Source organism: Euprymna scolopes, chromosome 12, assembly GCF_053919585.1.
Source record: "Euprymna scolopes isolate OS-2025 chromosome 12, ASM5391958v1, whole genome shotgun sequence".
NCBI classification, from domain to species: Eukaryota; Metazoa; Mollusca; class Cephalopoda; order Sepiida; family Sepiolidae; genus Euprymna; species Euprymna scolopes.
Window position 1 is genome coordinate 5,686,164 of NC_136493.1, and position 20,213 is coordinate 5,706,376.

The 20,213-nt window shown below is 37.1% G+C and overlaps 1 protein-coding gene across 1 annotated transcript; it reads left to right on the top strand.

The window, feature by feature from the left end:
• The first annotated feature begins 775 nt into the window (after nt 1–775).
• Nucleotides 776–1,411, top strand: LOC145291592 (uncharacterized). Its single transcript, XM_080137669.1, has one exon. It carries the CDS (start codon nt 776–778, stop codon nt 1,409–1,411), a length of 636 nt encoding a protein of 211 aa, XP_079993795.1.
• The last annotated feature ends 18,802 nt before the right edge of the window (nt 1,412–20,213 follow it).

Sequence of the window (20,213 nt, forward strand, 5' to 3'; positions counted from 1 at the left end):
TGTATGTCATCCTACTTTTTCTTCTTTCCTCCTCTTCTTCCGTGCATGCACATATCTTTGCCTACACAAAGGAAGTTCGAATGTACGGTCGAAAATATGTTTTTGTAAAAACAGTCTTTTTAATATTTTCATAAATTCTTTTTAGTTCTGCACGTCACCAAGATAAAACTTATACAGAAAAGTTATAAATATTTATACTTTTCGTATTCATAACATGCTGACACCCATGGACGAGCTCAACTCACCATCGATTAACTGATGAAGGCCATTGACTCACTCTCCTGTGGAAAGGCTCCAGGAAGCGATGTAATTCCACTTGGGATTTTGAAAGCAGGAAGGGGGAATTTACACCTGGGTCACCCTACGAGCTCCTGCTACAGTGTTGGCAAAAAGGGCACGATATCTCAGGATATACAGGATGTAAAGATCGTCACGCTCTACATGAACAAGATCAACCGTCGCGACTCTAACAACTCTCGCGGAATCTCCTACCTTAGCATCGTGGGCAAAGCCTTTGCACGGGTGGGTCTCAACTGCCTTCAACTGCTGGCTGACCCTGTTTACCCAGAGTCATAATGAGGGTTTCAGGCTAAAGGATCAACGATTAACCTGGCGTTCTTCATAAGGCAGCTGCAAGAAAAGCGCCGCGAAATCTCTTATATCTCACATTCATCGGCCTGTCCAAGACATTTGATTTCGTCAGTCGATCAGGACTTTTCACCTTTCTTCTCAGGATGTCGGCACAAATTCCTTAAGGTTATCATATCATTCACCGATGGCATGGTGGGTATCGTCCAGCAAATTGGATCTATTCAACCTTGCTCGTCTCAAGGCAAAGACTAGAGTGCACCAAGTGCTCATTAATGAGATGCTCTTCATAGATGATGCAGCTCTCGTTGCTCATTCCGAGGAAAGCCTTCAACGACACATCTCCCGCTTTGCGAACGCATGCACAGAGTTCTCCCTCACCATCAGTCTGAAGAAAACCAACATCATGAGCCAAGATATCGACACCACCCCTAAAATCAATATCGGCGACCACACCGTGAAGGTGATATACAAGTTCACATTCCGCGACTCCACCATCAGCAGCAACTTGTCTCTGGACGCAGAACTCAACATAAGCATAGGCAAAGAAGCCACTGCCTTGACCCGTTTAGCCAAGAGAGTGTGGGACATCTTGCTGACATTAACCGCAAAGATGAGAGTATACCAGTCACGCGGGTTGAGTACTCTCCTTTATGGTAGTGAGTTATGGACATTGTATTTACAACAAGAAGGAATCTTGAATACTTCCCACATGCGTAACTTCAGACGTCTTTTAGGCATTTTCTGGCAGGATCGAGTCACAAACATAGTTATCTTATCCCAGGCCGGCATACCAAGCACGGTTGCCAGTCTAACTCAGTGACGCTTGCATAAGCTCGGTCATGTGTGCAGGATGAAAGTTGATTACATCCCAAAGGACATCCTGTTTGGCGAGCTCGTCTCTGTAATATTGCCAATCAAACGACAAACTCTGCGCCACAAAGACACCTACAACAGAGACTTAAATATTTGTGGCATTCAGTCACAACATCTCAAGTCACAGCATCAAATTAGCAGAAAATAAAGGAGGATTACAATGTTAAGAAAAGATAACCCATAGGCGAGAGAGGATAACATCCACTCCTGCAACCCTCACCATCCCTACCGCTGAGTACCCTTGCAGAGTAACGAAGCTGAAAATCTAAAATTAAATATATTAATCACAACATACGTTGTTATAAACCGAACTGAGAGCAGATTGGCATTTCTCAAGAGACAGAAGGTTGCCATCAATATATATATATATATATATATATATATATATATATATATATATAGATAGATAGATAGATAGATAGATAGATAGATAAATTGTTTGAAATGTAATAATCCATTGACATGTGTTTCGTCGCATACGACTAATCAGCGTGGCTGAAAGGAAAAATTATTCCCAACTCGCATTTAGGTAAAACGTACTTTCGCATAAATAATTGAATTAATTCAAAAAGAATAGCAAAACAATAACTAAAAAATAGCATCCACACACACACACACACACACACACACACACATATATATATATATATATATATATATATATATAGGGGGCGCACCAAAATTTGGCAATGGGGAAATTATTTCCAACTCGCATTTAGGTAAAAATATACTTTCGTATAATTCATTTAAAACAAGTATCGCAAAAACAAAAACAAATAACATTATATATATATATATATATATATATATATATATATATATATATATATATATATATATTTCTGTGGAAATATATTTTCTTATAATATATATCAATCCTTATTTAAGAAGCTCAATGTAATTACTGAACAATACAGATACTGTCAAGAATTGTAAATGTCAACTGAATTAAAGGAATAAATTATATGGACCCCCCTCCCCTAACCGGTTAAAGACGCATAAAAAAACGGTCCATAAAATAATCCAATCATTTGATTTGTTCTGCGAATTTTAGTTTCGGAAGCGATAGAGTTTAAAACTATGGATACAGACAAACAGAAAGACAGAAACAAACAGAGAAAACAAACAGACATAGTGGGTTTTATAAATTAGATTTGCAAATTAGACCATAAATATGACATCGTGCCACTGAGGGACGTGTTGTTATAGTTTCCTCATGAACTGTCTATTCTGTTTTGGTTGTGTGATTTAAGATGCTTTAAAAGTCCAGTTTTTGACAGAAGCCAACCGATAACATGCAGTGCCCGTTTCTGTACAGATAGATAGATACATGCACACATACATACATACATACGTACATACATACATACATACGTACATACATACATACATACATACGTACGTACACATATATCATGTTTAGAAGAAAGTTCCTGTAGAACTTTTATTTGTGATTTCAAATGATGTATTTTCGAAAAAAATTTCGTTATAATACCTTTACTTTATATATCATTTTAAAAAGCGTTTTTCGCACTATCTATCGTTTAAATTACAATCGTTTTAAACAAGTATGCCTTCTTTTCAGAACGTTGAATACAAGATGGAAAAAAAGCAAATTCACACAATTTTCTTATTTCAGTTCTAGCTAGGCCCAAAAACTGCTGAAACAGCTTGAGATATCAATGAAGCATTTAACATGGGGATAACAACTGAACGCACAGCACAATGGTGGTTTAAGGAATTTCATGGTGGCTATGAGAGTCTTGGAGGTAATGAGAGTAGTGGTCGGCCATTGGATGTTTACAACGATTAATTAAGTACCTTAGTCGAAGCCAATCAACGCACAGCTGTTCGAGAAATTAGACGGCACGTATACGACTATTTTCAACCACTTAATAATGAATTTGATGGCAATCAAAAGAAATGTTATGAACTATCATCTTCTTTTCTTTAATGCAAAAAGAACGACACGTTTCTCGACCGCGTTGTGACCACGATTAAAAGTGAGTTCTATAAGGCAACTGGCGACGTTCAGCTCAGTGGTTAGACGCAGACGAAGCTTCACGACACTTCCCGAAGTCAGAGTTGCACCAAAAGAAGGTCATGTTGACTTTTTGGTGGTTTCCGACCCATTACAGTTATTTGAATGCAGGAGAAACCATTACGTACTTACATCTATGCATACATACATTTGATACATACATACATTTCATACGTACATACATATATTTCATATATACATACATACATACATAGATACATATATACATACATGCATGCATACATTTCATACATACATACATACATTTCATACATACATACATACATTTCATACGTACATACATACATACATGCATGCATTTCATACATACATACATTTCATACATACATACAAGCATACAGTTCATACATACTTCATACATACATAAATACATTTCATACATACATACACTTCATACATACATACATTTCATACGTACCTACATAAATACATTTTATACATACATACATGTATTTCATACATACATAAATACATTCCATACATAAATACATACATTTCATACATACATAAATACATTGCATACATATATACATACATTTCATACATACATACATACATTTCATACATAAATACATTTCATACATAAATTTATTTCATACATACATACATTCATACATACAGATATACATTTCATACATACATAAATACATTTCATACATACATACATACATACATACATTTCATACGTACATACATAAATACATTTCATACATACATACGTACATTTCATATATACATCCATCCATCCATCCATACATACATACATACATTTCATATATTTCATAAATAGATACATACATTTCATACATACATACATTTCATACATCCATACATACATAGATATATTTCGTACATGCATAAATACATTTCATACATACATACATTTCATACATGCATACATAGATTTAATACATACATAAATATATTCCATACATACATTTCATACATACATAAATACATTTCATACATACATACATACATACATTTCATACGTACATACATAAATAAATTTCATGCATGCATAGATACATTTCGTACATACATACATAAATACATTTCATACATACATACATACATACATACATACGTACATTTCATACATACATACATTTCATACTTACATTTCATAAATACATGCTTACATACATACATTTCATATATACATACATACATTTCATACATACATACGTACGTACATTTCATACATTCATACATACATTTGTACATACATACTTGCATACATACATTTCATATATACATACATACATTTCATAAATACATACATACATACGTACATACATTGATAGGTACATTCATAGATGATATTATTATTCATTTCGTATGTATTAGAAAATATCATTCTTAACTTATTTTCTCGGATATTTTTCTAGTAGAACTTCTTTCTCTGAAAACATCGCTTACTAACAAGAGGCAACAAGTCACAGCTTGTGAAAATCTTGAAGAAAAGAATTTCTTTGAAATGAACCGGATTCAAACTTGTTACATTCAGGTTGTCAGTGCGTGCTGTTAAACACTGAACCACCATCGCCTCCCGAGATAGTCAGGGACTTCCTGAAATGTGTGTGTGTTTGTGTGTGTGTGTGTGTGTGTGTGTGTGTGTGTGTGTGTGTGTGTGTGTGTGTGTGTGAGAGAGAGAGAGAGGAGACAGAGAAAGAGAGTTCACTGTGGACTCCTAGACGGCGTAGCTGATTTTCATGAAATTTTACACGAATATACTTTATATACCTGGCAGTGATCTTAGACAGGTTTTAGATTAGGTCTTCGATAAGTATTGATAATCGGTAATCTAAAAAAAGGTCCAATGAAAGAACGAACGAGAAAATTTTGAGAACTTATACAGTCTAATATCCCAAGTGCATTTCAGAAGTTTTATTACCGCACAAGCTAAAAGGCCGTCATATAAAATCAACAGTATATTCTTGTATATACAAGAATATACTGTTGATTGGCGCGTTCGGAATCAATGTTCCTGTTCAGAGGATAATTGAACCATAATACTTGACTCATGCGTACACCGCGATGAGTCCCCAACTAGAGCAGGCAATCAATCGAACTGATTGAAAAATTTCACTGATTTTGATGACAATAAAAATATGGGAGTGTGAAACTTTCGTTGATCATCATTTAATCCTGGGCAACGTTGGATCTCCCTGTTAGTATCATAGGATGGGGAGAGAGAGAGGGAAAGAGAGGGTGAGAGAGCGAGGGAGAGAGAAAAGATAGATAGATAGATAGATAGATAGATAGGTATTATCATATTTATCTATTGACAGATGGATATGAAGATAATGGTGGCACGGACAATGATTGTTAACTGTGAAGAGGATAAACTTAATAGATAAAAACGAGGTAGTCTTAGAAATGCATGCAAGAATTGAACGATTCGTGCGATGAGAGTCGGTGCTAAATTACTTCCACATTTTGTCCCTACATTGGAATATATTTGAGAAAATTACCTTCCGAAAAATTGGCATCCGATAACTGCTTGAAGCATTGACTTGCAGAATGGAACTAATCCAATTCTATAATTTTGATTACGAGATTCTTCGATGCGAATAGGCGAAACGGTGCGCGCATTTTTACCAGCATTCATTTTCGAATTAGTTCGCGTTTCAGCAGGGAAATGGGTGACAAGAAATCCGCGCTTTTTATATCATTTTAGAACTGACCTCTCTCGTTTTAATAGAAAGTAAATATTAGTGTTGGGACGATTAATCGAAATGGGAATTGGGAATCGTAAAATCCGTAACTTTTACAGTAATCCGAATATATATATATATATATATATATATATATATATATATATATATACTAGCGGGGGTACCCGGCGTTGCCCGAGTGTTTGTTTCCGGGACGGGGGGGGGGAGTTTTAAAAAGTTTTATGGTAGGTAAGTAGGAAGGATCAAACCCGGAGTCATGAGTAAAAGTAGGAAAATAAAGTGTGAAAAAAAAAAACATCTGCAACGTTAACAGTTCGGTCACCAAGAAAAGTCCATTCCAGTTGTTTAGGAAAAAAAAAACGTCTACGGTAGGTCGGCGCGAACGTGAAAATATAATGCGAATTGTCCAGCACGCTAACCACTACGCCACAGAGCACTGCAGCTTACTTTAGTGATTTTAAATAACTTCACATGAAAGAACTACGAAGCCAAACCGGTGTTCTCTTCTCAACTGTTCCTTGTGAACGATCCCCAAACGGTGTTAAGTGGTGGCAGGGGGAGGAGGAATTTATTAGAGAGAAAATATTTTACCACTTCCATTGATCTTAACCGATTTTGGCCGTGACTTCTCAGCAGAAAAAGTATAGAAATCTAAGATTATCGAGGAATTTGAGAAATAATAAGCCTATAACACACCTCAGATATTGTTCTGCCGTTTGTGCATATTATATTTGCATGAAATATCTTGATTTTTAATCCTATTAAGGTCAAAATCAACGGGAAAAAATGAGTTCATTTTATTTATATAGAGATATATAAGCAGATCGCTCGGCAATTGACCGGTCGTAAAATACACTGAAATATGATATTTTGATTAAATAAATTTGAACATTAGAGGATATATCATTAGAGCTCTTCCGGTTATCATCTTCTTAGAAGAAAAATCAGTCTCAATGAAGAATAATATGGCGAAAATGAGCAATCGCGTTTTTTTTTTTTTTTAAATATTTTTAAAATGTTCAATTTTATTTTTTTTATCAAAAAAAAATCCCCATTGCTCATTTTCGCCATGAATAATTTCTTTTTATTGCTATCGATTTTTCTACTGATATATATGGTCGGTGGTTACGTATGTGCAGACATGTTTCAGTGGAATCTCAATTCAAAGAAACCAAATAGAGGCGATATTGAAACGAGAGTAAAGATTACATTCGTTTTTTATAAAATATGTTCGAGTTGGGTTTACGCTATGAAAGTGGGGTGTATACTTTGTGAATGTGGGCTATAGAGGTTTTGGAGGTAGGCATGGTGAAAGAAGGGTGTAGGGTGGGAATGAAGAAAGAGAGGAAGTACAATCCCGTGTGGTCAAACTGTCGCAGCGGGGAGGTATTGGTATTATTTTGACTTGGTTTATTGGCAAAGTTTTCGCTTTGATCTGAAGTAATATTATACCTTCATCGCTGTTACTTCCCCATCTTAGGTTTTTATGGCCGTTTTTATGGCGACATCATTATCTATCTATTTTATTGATAAGCTCTATTTTTATTTATTTGTTTCCTCGTTTTTTTAGCCGTTCATTTTTTCTCATTTTTATATTATTTACATATATTTAACAACTTTATTGCTAAATATTTAGAGATTTTTAGAGAATCTGAATTGTTAAATTGTTACTTGCATCGAAATCGGAATGTCGGATATCATGTGTAATTGTTTCGGAATCGATAAACACTGGAATTTTCTCATCACTGGGATATACGTTTTGAAAAGTGACTAACATTAATTCGGAAAAAACAACAATGTCCTCTGCTACTAAGAAAAATAAGGGAGTATTTATGGTGACAAATAAATCAGGAGTTGTAGAGCAAGATGTTTGTTCACATTACATTTAAATTTTTGCATTTTAATACAGTTGGGGGAAACAGGAAGCGAGAGAGAATTCCAAAGACAGTCCGTTCAGCGAAAGAAGCTTTTCTGAGTGGAAAGACTTCCAGTGAGACTTGTTCTCTCTGCTTAAAAAAATAAACAGAGTCCACGCCATTTCTGAAATAAACCTTTTTCTATGTATTGTAGTATGTGCATCAGACCCTGTACCGAGGAATGCCAACGGAGCTGTATTTTTTGCGGGTCAGATTGCTCCTTCTCGGAAGCGCTGTTTTCAATCCAACTTTCCAGCCTATGTGTCACATTTTTCACCGTGGAAGAGAGATGAATACCTATCTGGGGAGATCTACTGTTAAAGGGATGTGATTTTGCATTGTGTCGGGTTGGTCGGTAGTATTTACTTTGGTACGTAGGTGCAACAAGTTTGTTGACCATATTCCGTTGAAGTAAAACAAGCCCAGGGATACGGCTTAGATGGGACTTGGTAGACAATGGGAACAATAATCTACGACCCGTGTCTGTTCGGCGATACAGGATACTGGCAAGTGTAAGGTCTCTCACCTGGCTTTATTTGCACCAGACTTATTATTTTACTTATTATAGAGGCAATCACGTTCTACTGCGGATATCATAACCGTCATCTACGAGTAATAGTAGATAATGATGTTAGCCAGAAAGAAGTTTAGCATTTCCGAGATCGCTAGTTTAATTTTTTCAGGGTTTTTAAAGGAATGTTTCACTCGAGGAAATTTCCCCGCTATCAAGAAAGCAAAATCCAGCAAGGCATTTGTTATAGAGCTTGAAGAAGACGGGACCAGCTCAGCAGAATATTTTTCTTACTATAGAACAGATTTAATTGCATTATCAAGTTTTTTTATGGAAAAGTGATGATCAGATCATTCAGTGTTGTTTTAATCAATAGTCAGAAATTTGGGAGGGAAGTGTTTATAGAGACCTAGGTTGAGTTTAAGGCGGATTGTGTCATGGTTGACAAATAATGGGAGCACATGTAAACCGAAACATTTTAGGGTATCGCCATTCTAAGTGAAAGGATGGAACTCCATCTCTCGCCGCTTGATGAGAATTTTTTGTTATATTTTCTCGAATTCATTTTATTCGAATTCATTTTATTCGAATTCATTGTAAACATGCTATGTTTTTATTTTTTATTTATTATTTTTTTGTTCTTGTCTTTTTCCCCGTTTTCTTGTCTTGTTTTTCTGTTTTCTTTGTCTACAATTGAATTTCATGTCCCCCCTAACCCTATCCCTAACCCTAACCCTCCCCAAAACGGGAAAAAATATGATGGATTAACTTTCTATATCTAAACTGGCTAATCACTGCAAAATTTTCTGCGCTAACCAATACCCTAACACCATATGTTGTACACTAATTTACATCAACAACTATATTTTATCTTTAGTAAGAGCTATTTCTTCTAAGCCAATTAATATAAGAAAAAAGCTGCTAATAATGATTACGCAAAATACATTTCTGAAACGAGAATTTATCTTTAAGCGTTAGAGGGCAGAACGTTATTTAATAAATATCTAATATAATTAATATCTACAACTTCGTATATACTATAAATATTTCTATATTGCTATTTTATATCAAATTACTTATACTGGAAATTCAATACCTTATATATTATTTCAATTTATTAAATGCACTTTCATAGTTATATCGCTTCTTAAATCTATACTGAATAGATGTTTGTTTCTTTCAAAATCGAGCAAATGGCGCTACTAGCAATGCTACGCATATCCAATTATATCCAAAACGACTTCATGGGTCTGTTTTGCATGATAAACATTATCCCAAATTTTTATACTTCTAAACTCTACCCAAAAATCTGTATATCCTAATGTGTATTTATACCGTATTATGTAAGTTATAATCATCTCTCCTGAAAACTAACCAATTGCTCTTCTTCCCAAACTGCTATAAAATCACATACATTGCATGTACCTTTGGAGAGGGGTTTTGCTTTCGATCCTTAACTTTAACAGGCTGACCTTTTTAAAAATCGATACACATTTTAAAAAATCTATAGATTTCTATTGCTAAGTCATGCATTAGCGTATAATCTCATCCTATAGCTTTGCTATAAAATAAATACTTATTAGCCATAGTTTTATACTTAGATTTAAATGTGATCTATATTAAATACAATCTCTATATCTATATATATTCCAGAGGTTGAAACACAATTACAGGAGACGAAACCGGACATATGCTTTTTAAGTGAAACTGGCATAGGGCCAACTGCTTTTCTAGACAAATTCATAATTAAAGGATACTCCAACTTAACATCTAAATCTGACCCCCAAGATCGCCATGGGCATGGAATATGTGCCTACATCAAAGATGGCTTTCCATGTGGTAGGGATATCTCCAAAGAATACCCTAATTTACCTTATATGTGCTTTCGGGTTGCACTAGCTTACACCATTGCATTTATATTTACCCTCTATCGCCCCCACAACAGTGGGGTTACTATCTTTAAGAGCATATCTGAGAAAATTGACCACATCCTGTCTGCTCATCCTTCGGCTAACATTCACATTTGCGGTGACTTCAATGTCCATAATGTGGAATGGTTGACCCACTCAAATAAAACCGATGACGAGGGGAGGTTTTATCATAATTTTGCAATTGCCTATGACCTCACTCAGATTGTTCACGAACCCACCCGTGTTCCCGATACACCCGGTCAATATGCAAGCCTTCTAGACCTTTTCCTCACAACTTCCCTAGAGCTGTTTTCATGTTCCGTCCTATCTCCTCTGGGATCCTCTGACCACTTGGTTGTATCAATTAAGATAAAAATGAAATGTAATAAGTCTTCAGACGTACATTTCCACCGTACTGTATATCGATACTCTATGGCTGACTGGGATAGCTTCCGTACATTCATATCTGACCTACCTCTGCATTCCATGTTTAAAAAGGATGTGTTCTCTATAGTATCAGACCTGACTGAATGGTTAACTGTAGACATAGACCGATTCACACCATCCAAAAATTCCAACAAAAACCTAACAGCCAGCCATGGTTCTCCTCAGAATGTGCTGCTGCCATCGCGTACAGAAATCACTTTTTCCATAGCTACCAACGTAATAGATGTACTGAGACTAAAGCTGCTTTCAGGACTGCCAGCAACCACTGTAAAAGAGTAATAAAACATGCAAGAGAGCTATATGCTCAGTCTGTTAAATCCAAAGTAGCTGAGCAGCGACTTGGTTCCCACCAGTTTTGGCAAATAGCAAACAGGATCTTGAACAGAAGTGTGCGTTCTATCCCAACTATCATCACTGGACCTAAGGTCATCTCGTCAGCATCAGACAAGGCCAGATTATTTGCCAAGAACTTTGCAGCTAATTCTACCCTATGCGACAATGACCATCAACTCCCTGTATTTCCTCCTATAACAGACAACACGCTATGCAACATACAAATATCTGTGCGTGAGGTCGACAAGCCAATACAGAACATTGATTCCAGTAAAGCAACTGGCCCTGATGGCATTCCAGTTACAGTGCTGAAAAAGCTCCAACCAGAACTTGCCCCCATACTTACAAAACTGTTTAAGCGTTGCCTTAAGGATAAGTGCTTTCCAACACCCTGGAAAACATCATGAGTATGCCATGTATTTAAGAATTCAGGTGATAAGTCATCCCTCTCTCAGTACAGACCAATAAGTCTCCTGTATGTCATGAGTAAGTTGTTGGAATCCATACCACCTCAACAGAAACAACCTTCTTAGTGACATGCAATATGGTTTCCGCTCTGCAAGATCTACAGAAGATGTGCTAACGGTTATATCACATAGGATTAGTGAATCTCTTGACAAATGTTTCCTTTACCGGGCAATTGCTCTTGACATATCAAAGGCCTTCGATAAGGTATGGCATAAGGGTCTACTTCACAAGATTTCCAGCTACGGTATTACTGGAAATGTTTTCTCAATCATTAAATCATTTCTCTCTGATAGGCTCATTAGAGTAGTGGTTGATGGGCAGAAATCAGAGGCCCACAGTATTAATGCTGGAGTCGCCTAAGGGTCCATCCTGAGCCCAACTCTCTTCCTGATCTACATCAATGATCTCCCAAAACACATACTTAAATCATTCGTTGACATCTATGCTGATGACACGACCATCTATGGCAATATATCAAAGGCCGTAAATGACAAAGTTCTCCCTAATTCTCTCTCTTCTGATTTTGAGCGCGTGGTACAATGGGGGAAGAGGTGGCTGGTCACTTTAAATGCATCCAAAACCAAGTTTCTATCTTTACATCATCAACGCTCTGATCCCCATCTGTCATCAATTGAAATGGATGGCTCTCGTCTTGGGGATGTTCCATGTTTTTACAAGCTTCTGGCTTTGACCTTTACTCCTGATCTGAAATGGAACACGTACATCAAATTTGTTGCCAGGGACGCTGGGAAAATGGTGGGATCCTTCTACCGCTCCAGAAGATATCTCACTACTAATGCAATTCTCTATCTTTATAAAAGCCAAGTACGTCCAAGGATCGAGTACTGCTGCCACATTTGGGCAGGAGCTGCTTAAAACAGCCTATCCTGCCTTGACAGAGTACAAAATAGACTTCGTGGCTTAGTGCGGGATGCCATTTCCTCTTCCCTGCAACCTCTCTCCCACAGAAGAGACGTTGCGAGCCTGTCTTTGTTTTATCGTTATTTCCATGGCAGGTGCTCGTCTAAGCTCCAATCCCTCGTCCCCCCTCGCCAATCTTTCACGGGAAACACCCGTCTGGCTGAAACTACTGTCAATAATTTTCCCCACTCTTTATCTGTGCCTAAATCCAAACGTAGGTTCCATGAGCAAAGCTTCTTTCTTAGAACTGCACGCCAGTGGAACTCTCTGTCGCTTGCCTGTTTCCCACCTGACTACAACTTGGACGTCTTCAAGTCCAACATAAAAACACTCCTGACAAACCGCCCCCCCTTAAGTAAGACACTCTATCAAAACCCCCAATACTAATGATTACTACAATACTATCTAATTGATTACTGTACACGCAATAACCCTTATCCCTGAGTGGCTTTCTGGCCTTGATAAGTGGTGACCCCCCCAATGTAAAAAAAATCTCTTTTTCCTTAAGTGAAAACAATGCAAAAGTAATACAAAAAACTGAGCTGATATATTGTGTTATGCAAAATATAATTTGGAATTTTAAACAAAAGACGAAGTTATCTTTTTTCGTTAAAAGTCAGAACTTTATGTTCATATCTACTGTAAATATGTCCATATTCTACTCATACTAAATTATACATATTGAATACGTCATAGCTTACACTGTACTTCCAGATATACCTGTACTTAATTGTACTTCAAATCATAGATATGCCACTATGAGTTATTTCTATATTGAATAGATACATTTTATTATCCCTCCTATCATTTTAAATATCCAGAGTTCGGGCATCAAATTGTATTTTAATTCCTAATATCAATTTAATCATACTTTAACATGTTATCCTATTCCTAAACTAACATATAAATAATATTTTAATTAAATATTAACTCCTCCATCTCAAACCAACCAATTGCAAATTTAGTTACTTCCACTGCATGAATTTTTACGTATCCCCCCCCTTCCAGTAAAAATGAAATGGAAAGCATAGTAATATCCTTTTTAATTATTTTGAGGAGTTTGCTTTTTCAGTAAATATATTACCTTTAATCCATTAACATTAACTACCCATGCGGAGTCGCATAATTACCTTGTTAAGGACCCATGTACGGGGCTTACCTACTCGGTGCTGATGGACCTGTAAATTTTCTCAGGTCATCCGTCGTGGAGCTAAACCTAAGGGAAAGAAGGTCTCTTCAGTTCTGGACGACGACCTTCCTAGAGCTGGTGATTGGAACAAATTACCGGTTTTCAAACCGAAACTGCTTAAGGAGTAGGTAGGTTCTGTCGATCGTCTGGCTTTTATACTCCTTCTTTGCCTATTAGCCACGCGCAGAGGTACGATCACAGGAACTTGACAGAAATACCTAACTAGGGTAATGAAAGCTGTTCTCCGCTCTCGCCACATCCCATCCCCTAAAATTGGGCACTTTGGGGGTGCTTGAGTGGCTTATATGTTATTGCAATTGGATTTGGTTGATTTTTGTCTCATGAGTTGAGGGTACTGGATTGACAGTTTCTGGTTACTATTTTTGACACATAGTACAGGAGCTCTAACTCTTTGGTAGCGCTTGGAGCAACTGCTCCATCATCAGTTATATAATATCGGGATGATTGTATTTCCATGACGCGCATGGAAAGAGACCCTGCACTCGTCTCCGGTGGGCTTTCTCGAGGACACAATCCCGTAGTTGTGGAGTCGATTGATGGTTTACTTGTGTTGATGTCGGTTGATGGTTTACTTGTGTTGCATGCTTGGTGTTCTGTACAACCACTTTGTCTAGTTATCCTCACCTTAAAACTAAATCTCTTAAATAAAATAAAATGAAAGTTCAATCAAAAATTACAATTAAATAAGACTTAAACTCAAACAAAACCAATTTGCCTTCTCCCTTGAAACTTGCATTCACGAATATCTGCGGGCTTAGAACTAATTTAGATTATGTTGAATCATTTTTCCTAGCAAGCACGCCGGATATCTTAACAATAAGCGAAACTAACCTACACTCCTTCATCCCCTCTTACCACTTTAGCATGCCTGGTTATCTCCTATTTTGCCATAAGGACTCAGATAGATATATGCACTGACTTGGAGTCTATATTCGAAACACCCTCCTCTTGACTAGAATCAGTCGATTAGGCCTTTATTTGCTTTAGACTTTACATGCAACATAACATTAGCTATTTATATTTTTTCTACCGCTCTCCCTTGACTCAGGACTGTAAGCTAATCAACCAAATCTCTGACATAATAGATACAGCATTCTCCCTCGATACTAGCGCACAAGTACATGTATTTGGTGACTTCAATGTCCACCACAGTAATTTAATAAGATTCTCTATTTACACAGACGCAGCTGGTAGCATAACACATAGCTTCTCTATGTCTCGTACCCTATCACAGACAGTTACGTTTCCGACACGTTTCCCAGATCAGCAAGATCAACAGGCCTCACTTCTAGATTTATTTTTAACCACAGTTCCCGATGATTGTGTAACGAATGCCCGTAGACCATTCGGGAATGCTGATTACGCTGTGATAATGGTAGAAATCGCCCTTAATTCTTGACTCAAAACTGAAGAACCATTGCACAATACGACAAGGTATTATAAAAAGGCTGACTGGGAAGCCAACAGGTGTCTTGTCAGACATGCCCCATGGCGAAATATCTTTTCTCTTCCAGCTGAACAGTGCGCAAATGAGACAACTAAATGGTTACAAAACGGCGATTGAAGCACATGTTCACACACAGGAATTTTATAGCAAACCCTACTCTCCCCAGTGGTTTACTTTTACTTGTGAAGCTGCCATTGTTCGAAGACAGCATGCATACCGCAGATTTAATCAGCATAAGTCCACTACAAACAAACAAAAGTTTACAGAAGCTGGAAGTAATTTTAAGAAAGAAATAGCGACAGCTAAGAGAGAATATACCGAAACTACCAGAAAACGCATTGAAACACAGAAACTAGGAACCTGGAAATTCTACAAGTAATAGTAAGTAATAGGTAATCAACAATCGCCCACTACCAAACAATTATAAGGTTGTGTGCACGGCAACCGAAGTTAACATGCTTGCCAGTCTGTTTGCCTCAAACTTTACATTGAACTCAGCAAACCACATCCTCCCTGACTTTCCTGTGCGGAAAGACGCCACACTAGATGATCTGAAAATTAACCCATTCTCAGAGGAAAGATACTAAAAAACAAGGCAACCTCAAAAGCATGTGAACTCGATCTCATCCCGGCTGTACTAATAAAAAAAATGCTCTGCTGAGGTTGCCCCAGTCCAGTCCAAACTTTACAACGAATGCCTTAACGAATATTCTTTCCTGATTGCTGGAAAACTGCTCCAGTGAAACCAGTTCAACAAGAATTCTGTTGAAAGAACAGTCCCATTAAATCATCACCTCATTATCCTCCTCTCGTTTTTCGCCAAAATATTTGAGTCCATAATTAACTAAGCTCTAGTCCATTACTTACAGTTGCTAAACATCTGACCGACCAACAATATGGATTTAAGCAAGCCTATTCTACAGCAGATATCCTAACTGTATACCATAGACTGAACGAATATACCATACACAGGACAAAAAGGAGGGTAGAGTGGTAGTCCTAGATATATCTAAGGCTTTTGATAGAGTATGACACGATGGTCTTCTCAGGAAAATCAAATCATACGGTATAACTGGACAAATATTTAACATAATTAAATCCGTCTTATATTAAAAAAAATCCAGGTTGTCCTTGACGGTCGTACATCTAAACAATATGATATAAATGCGGGTGTACCTCAGGGGTATATCCTTGGACCTTTATTATTCCTAGTTTTCATAAATGACCTCTATGATAACATTTTCTCTGAGATGGGTATATTTGCTGATGACACCACGCTCTATAACAGGCACGAGGGGAAAACGAATGGACGCATATCTAAGGAAATGACAGAAACACTAGAGGAAGACCTCCTATCTGTAGTGGAATGGGGACATAAATGGATGGTCACATTCAATGCTGCCAAAGACTAAGCTTGTTTCTTTCAATAACTACATGACACCTTCTTAACCACCAATAGCCTTGACTCCAGACATTACCTGACAGTACTTCTTGCAAACTACTCGGCTAAACCTTCACAATCAATACATCATCAATAGTTACATTAAGAACATTGCCAGAAAGTTACTTATGCCTGAAAGTATTGTGTACTTCTACAAGGCCACCATTCGCTTATGTATGGAGTATTGTTTTCCCATGTGGGCTGGTGCATCTGCTACGTCTCTCGCTCCTAGGCAGGGTTTAAAAGAGAGTCACCAACCTGATGGGTCTTGAATTGTCATCTAGGCTTAAAACAGGCACAGAGATGCAACCACACGACGTTTGGAGCTTGGTCGATAGTGGGCGACCTATTAGATTTGAAACTGTTTAAGAGTGAGATTGAGATATTTATGTTCTTTTTGCGCTAATTCTTTTTCCTATCTTGCTTAATTCATCGACCAAATGTTGTATCCCTCTGCCTGTTCTACAAGTATTTTAATGGTTAATGCTCTGACGAACTACAAGCCTTGTACCCCTCCCACGTAAATACCCCCGACATCGCGACAATCGGCAAAATTACATCCCTACACAGTAGAGATCCCTAGATGTAAGAAGGCCTCCTACTCTAATTGTTTCTTCCTCAGAACTGTGAGATTTTGGAAATCCATCACAGATTCCTGCTTCCCTAACTGTACTGACATGCAGAAGTTCAAGTGTAATGTAAACAGACATCTTTCTGCTCAACTCCCTACATAGTATCCCTGCAACTTATGTCCTTGATAGTAGCCCCCTACTTCAAAGTTGCACTGTGCCTTGTTTGTGGTGTAAAGAACAAAAAAAATGATTCTACTATTACTTTCCTCATGGTAGTATTCTATAATCGAGTTTCACTGATGCCGCCATGTTGAACAGTTTTAGGCTATTTGTTGATACGAATAGGTTATAATAAGGAGAAGAAATACCGAGACGTCATTGAAGGGATTTATTATTCTGATTCAAACCAAACTGCAAACCAAACTGCAAAAGAAACAGAATAAGATAATCCATAATGACACCGACAAACCCAATTAGCAACAAAATCTCACTTTTTACATGTCCATAAATGCCAGGAAAGCTTTCTACTCTAATAGCTTCTTCGCTCGAACAGATAGACTGGAATCCCCTTCTTGCTATCTGCTTCCCTGATAGCACTGATATACAGAAGTTCAAATGTAATGTTTATCTTTCTTAGGCATGATCCCAGTTAGTAACCCCTTACATCCAAGTGGCGATACGTCTTGTTTGGGGGGTGAGTAAAAGCAAAATGTTTATTACATATTGTTACGATGTTCGCCTTAAACTCTACCTAGGTCTTTATAATAAATTCCTACACAAATTACGATGTTATCGTAACTGCACTATTAATGATTTTTTTAAGTCGCAAGTTCCTATATTCTGCGACTAAATGCGGTTTCTGGCTACTTCCGTTTTCCTAATGTTAAGTTTTTTGATAATATAGTTTTTTGTCCATGCATTTTTCTTTTTCATTGTGATTGAATCGGTGTAATGCTTGCTGCCAATGCGCAATAGCAACTGTACAAATTGAAACAAACTATTGGGGAGATGGGTAGTTGCTATGAAATTTCCGCATGGAGGGAGTGATCCTATGGATGCATTTAGCCATCGTGTTACTTTCTTCATTCACTTTTAAGCAAGGGTAGCGAAGATAGCAGACGTTTTTTCCCCCGATAGAGAATGTCTGGTGAATTTTCAATTAGCCCGTAAGTAATAGCGTATTATTTTCAGTACACTCAAGGAAGCAGGAAACGGGGAAGGAATTTCAAAGTCTAGGAGTCCGAGGAACAAAACTATTAGAGTAGAAAATATTCTCACATTTAGTGACCTCAAGAGTGAAGGGGGAAGAGTTTGCTGCGTTAAAGTATTTGTAAAACAGGCACAGAGATGCAACCATACGACGATTGGAGCTTTGCCAATAGTGTGTGTACTGCCTGAAAGATTCCTTTTATTTTGTAGACTTTATTACAAAAGTCTAAGGTTGTTAATAAATGTGAGTTCTGATGACATTAGCAACCTGTTTACTTGTGTACCTATTTTAGTGATTATATATATCTGTACGGTTTTTTTTTATATCGTAGCCAGATATCGCCCCCTCCTATTTCTGAAAGCATATTTGTTGAGCAGATGAAATTTGCCACTACATCTGTTGGATTTAGTTTCACCGATGTAATGTATCGGCGAATAAAAGGTGTGCCAATAGGTTCAGTCATGGGGCTGATAATGGCGAATATTTTCGTGATTTTCCATGAAGAGCAACTGCTCTCTGGACCCATAAAACCTTTGGTCTATTTTCGCTATGTGGACGACACATTTTGCCTCTTCAATAATCAAACAAATAATTTTTTCTCCTTGCTTAATAGGATGCATCTCGCGTTACAGTATAATTATGAAGGAGAGTGTAATGGTCCATAGCTTTCCTTAATAGTAACAAAACACCATCTAGTTACCTTACATCAATATACTGTAAACCTACGTTTACAGGACTGTATACACGCTGGGATTAATTTTGCCCCCTAAAACGTAAGATCAATTTCATTTGAACCCTAACACATCGTGCCCTTATGATTTGCTCAAAATCAAAATTGGATGAGGAATTTAAAATAATTACTTATATCCTATCCAAGAATGGGTTCCCTCTGGATGTGATTAGGTCAGTTATGTAAATGAAAATAGCTGAGTCCGCTGTAACTAAAATTTAAATAAAATTTAATAAATATCCAGTATATTTGCGTTTACCGTGGTTTGGGACAGTAAGTGAGAAATTCGCAAAGAAAATCAGTTCAACAGTGCAAAATTGTGAGTTTGCTTCAAATGTGCGTGTTGTGTTCTCTACGAGAACGTTGGTGCCACTTTCTCAAAAATATGTTCTAACCCTCCCCCATAATAATAATAATAATAATAATAATAATAATAATAATAATAATAATAATAATAATGTTATTTACAAGTATAAATATAGTTGTGGTGCCAACTATGTGGGTCAAACAACACTAAGATAAAATGCAAGAGACCAAGAAAACGTACCTACCACAATCATACATGGAACATAACAAACAACATACGTACTTGCCAAAACATACGGGTCTTCAATCAGTGACCATCTCATTAAAACCCCGTCGTGTGCAGCGAGCTTTAGTACGAATTCATTTTCAATCCTGAGTCGTGCTCAATCTTTATTCCAATTAAAGATATTGGAGACTGTTCACGTCGGTTCAGAAAGCCTTCTCTCTATAAACAGAAGGAATACCTCTTGGGTCTGAGTGTAATTAGTCTCTAGGATCTTCGAGTAATATAACGTTGCTTTATTTTAATCTCTTTCCTCCATTTTTCCCCGACACATAGCGTAAGGCAACGTGATTCTTATTTT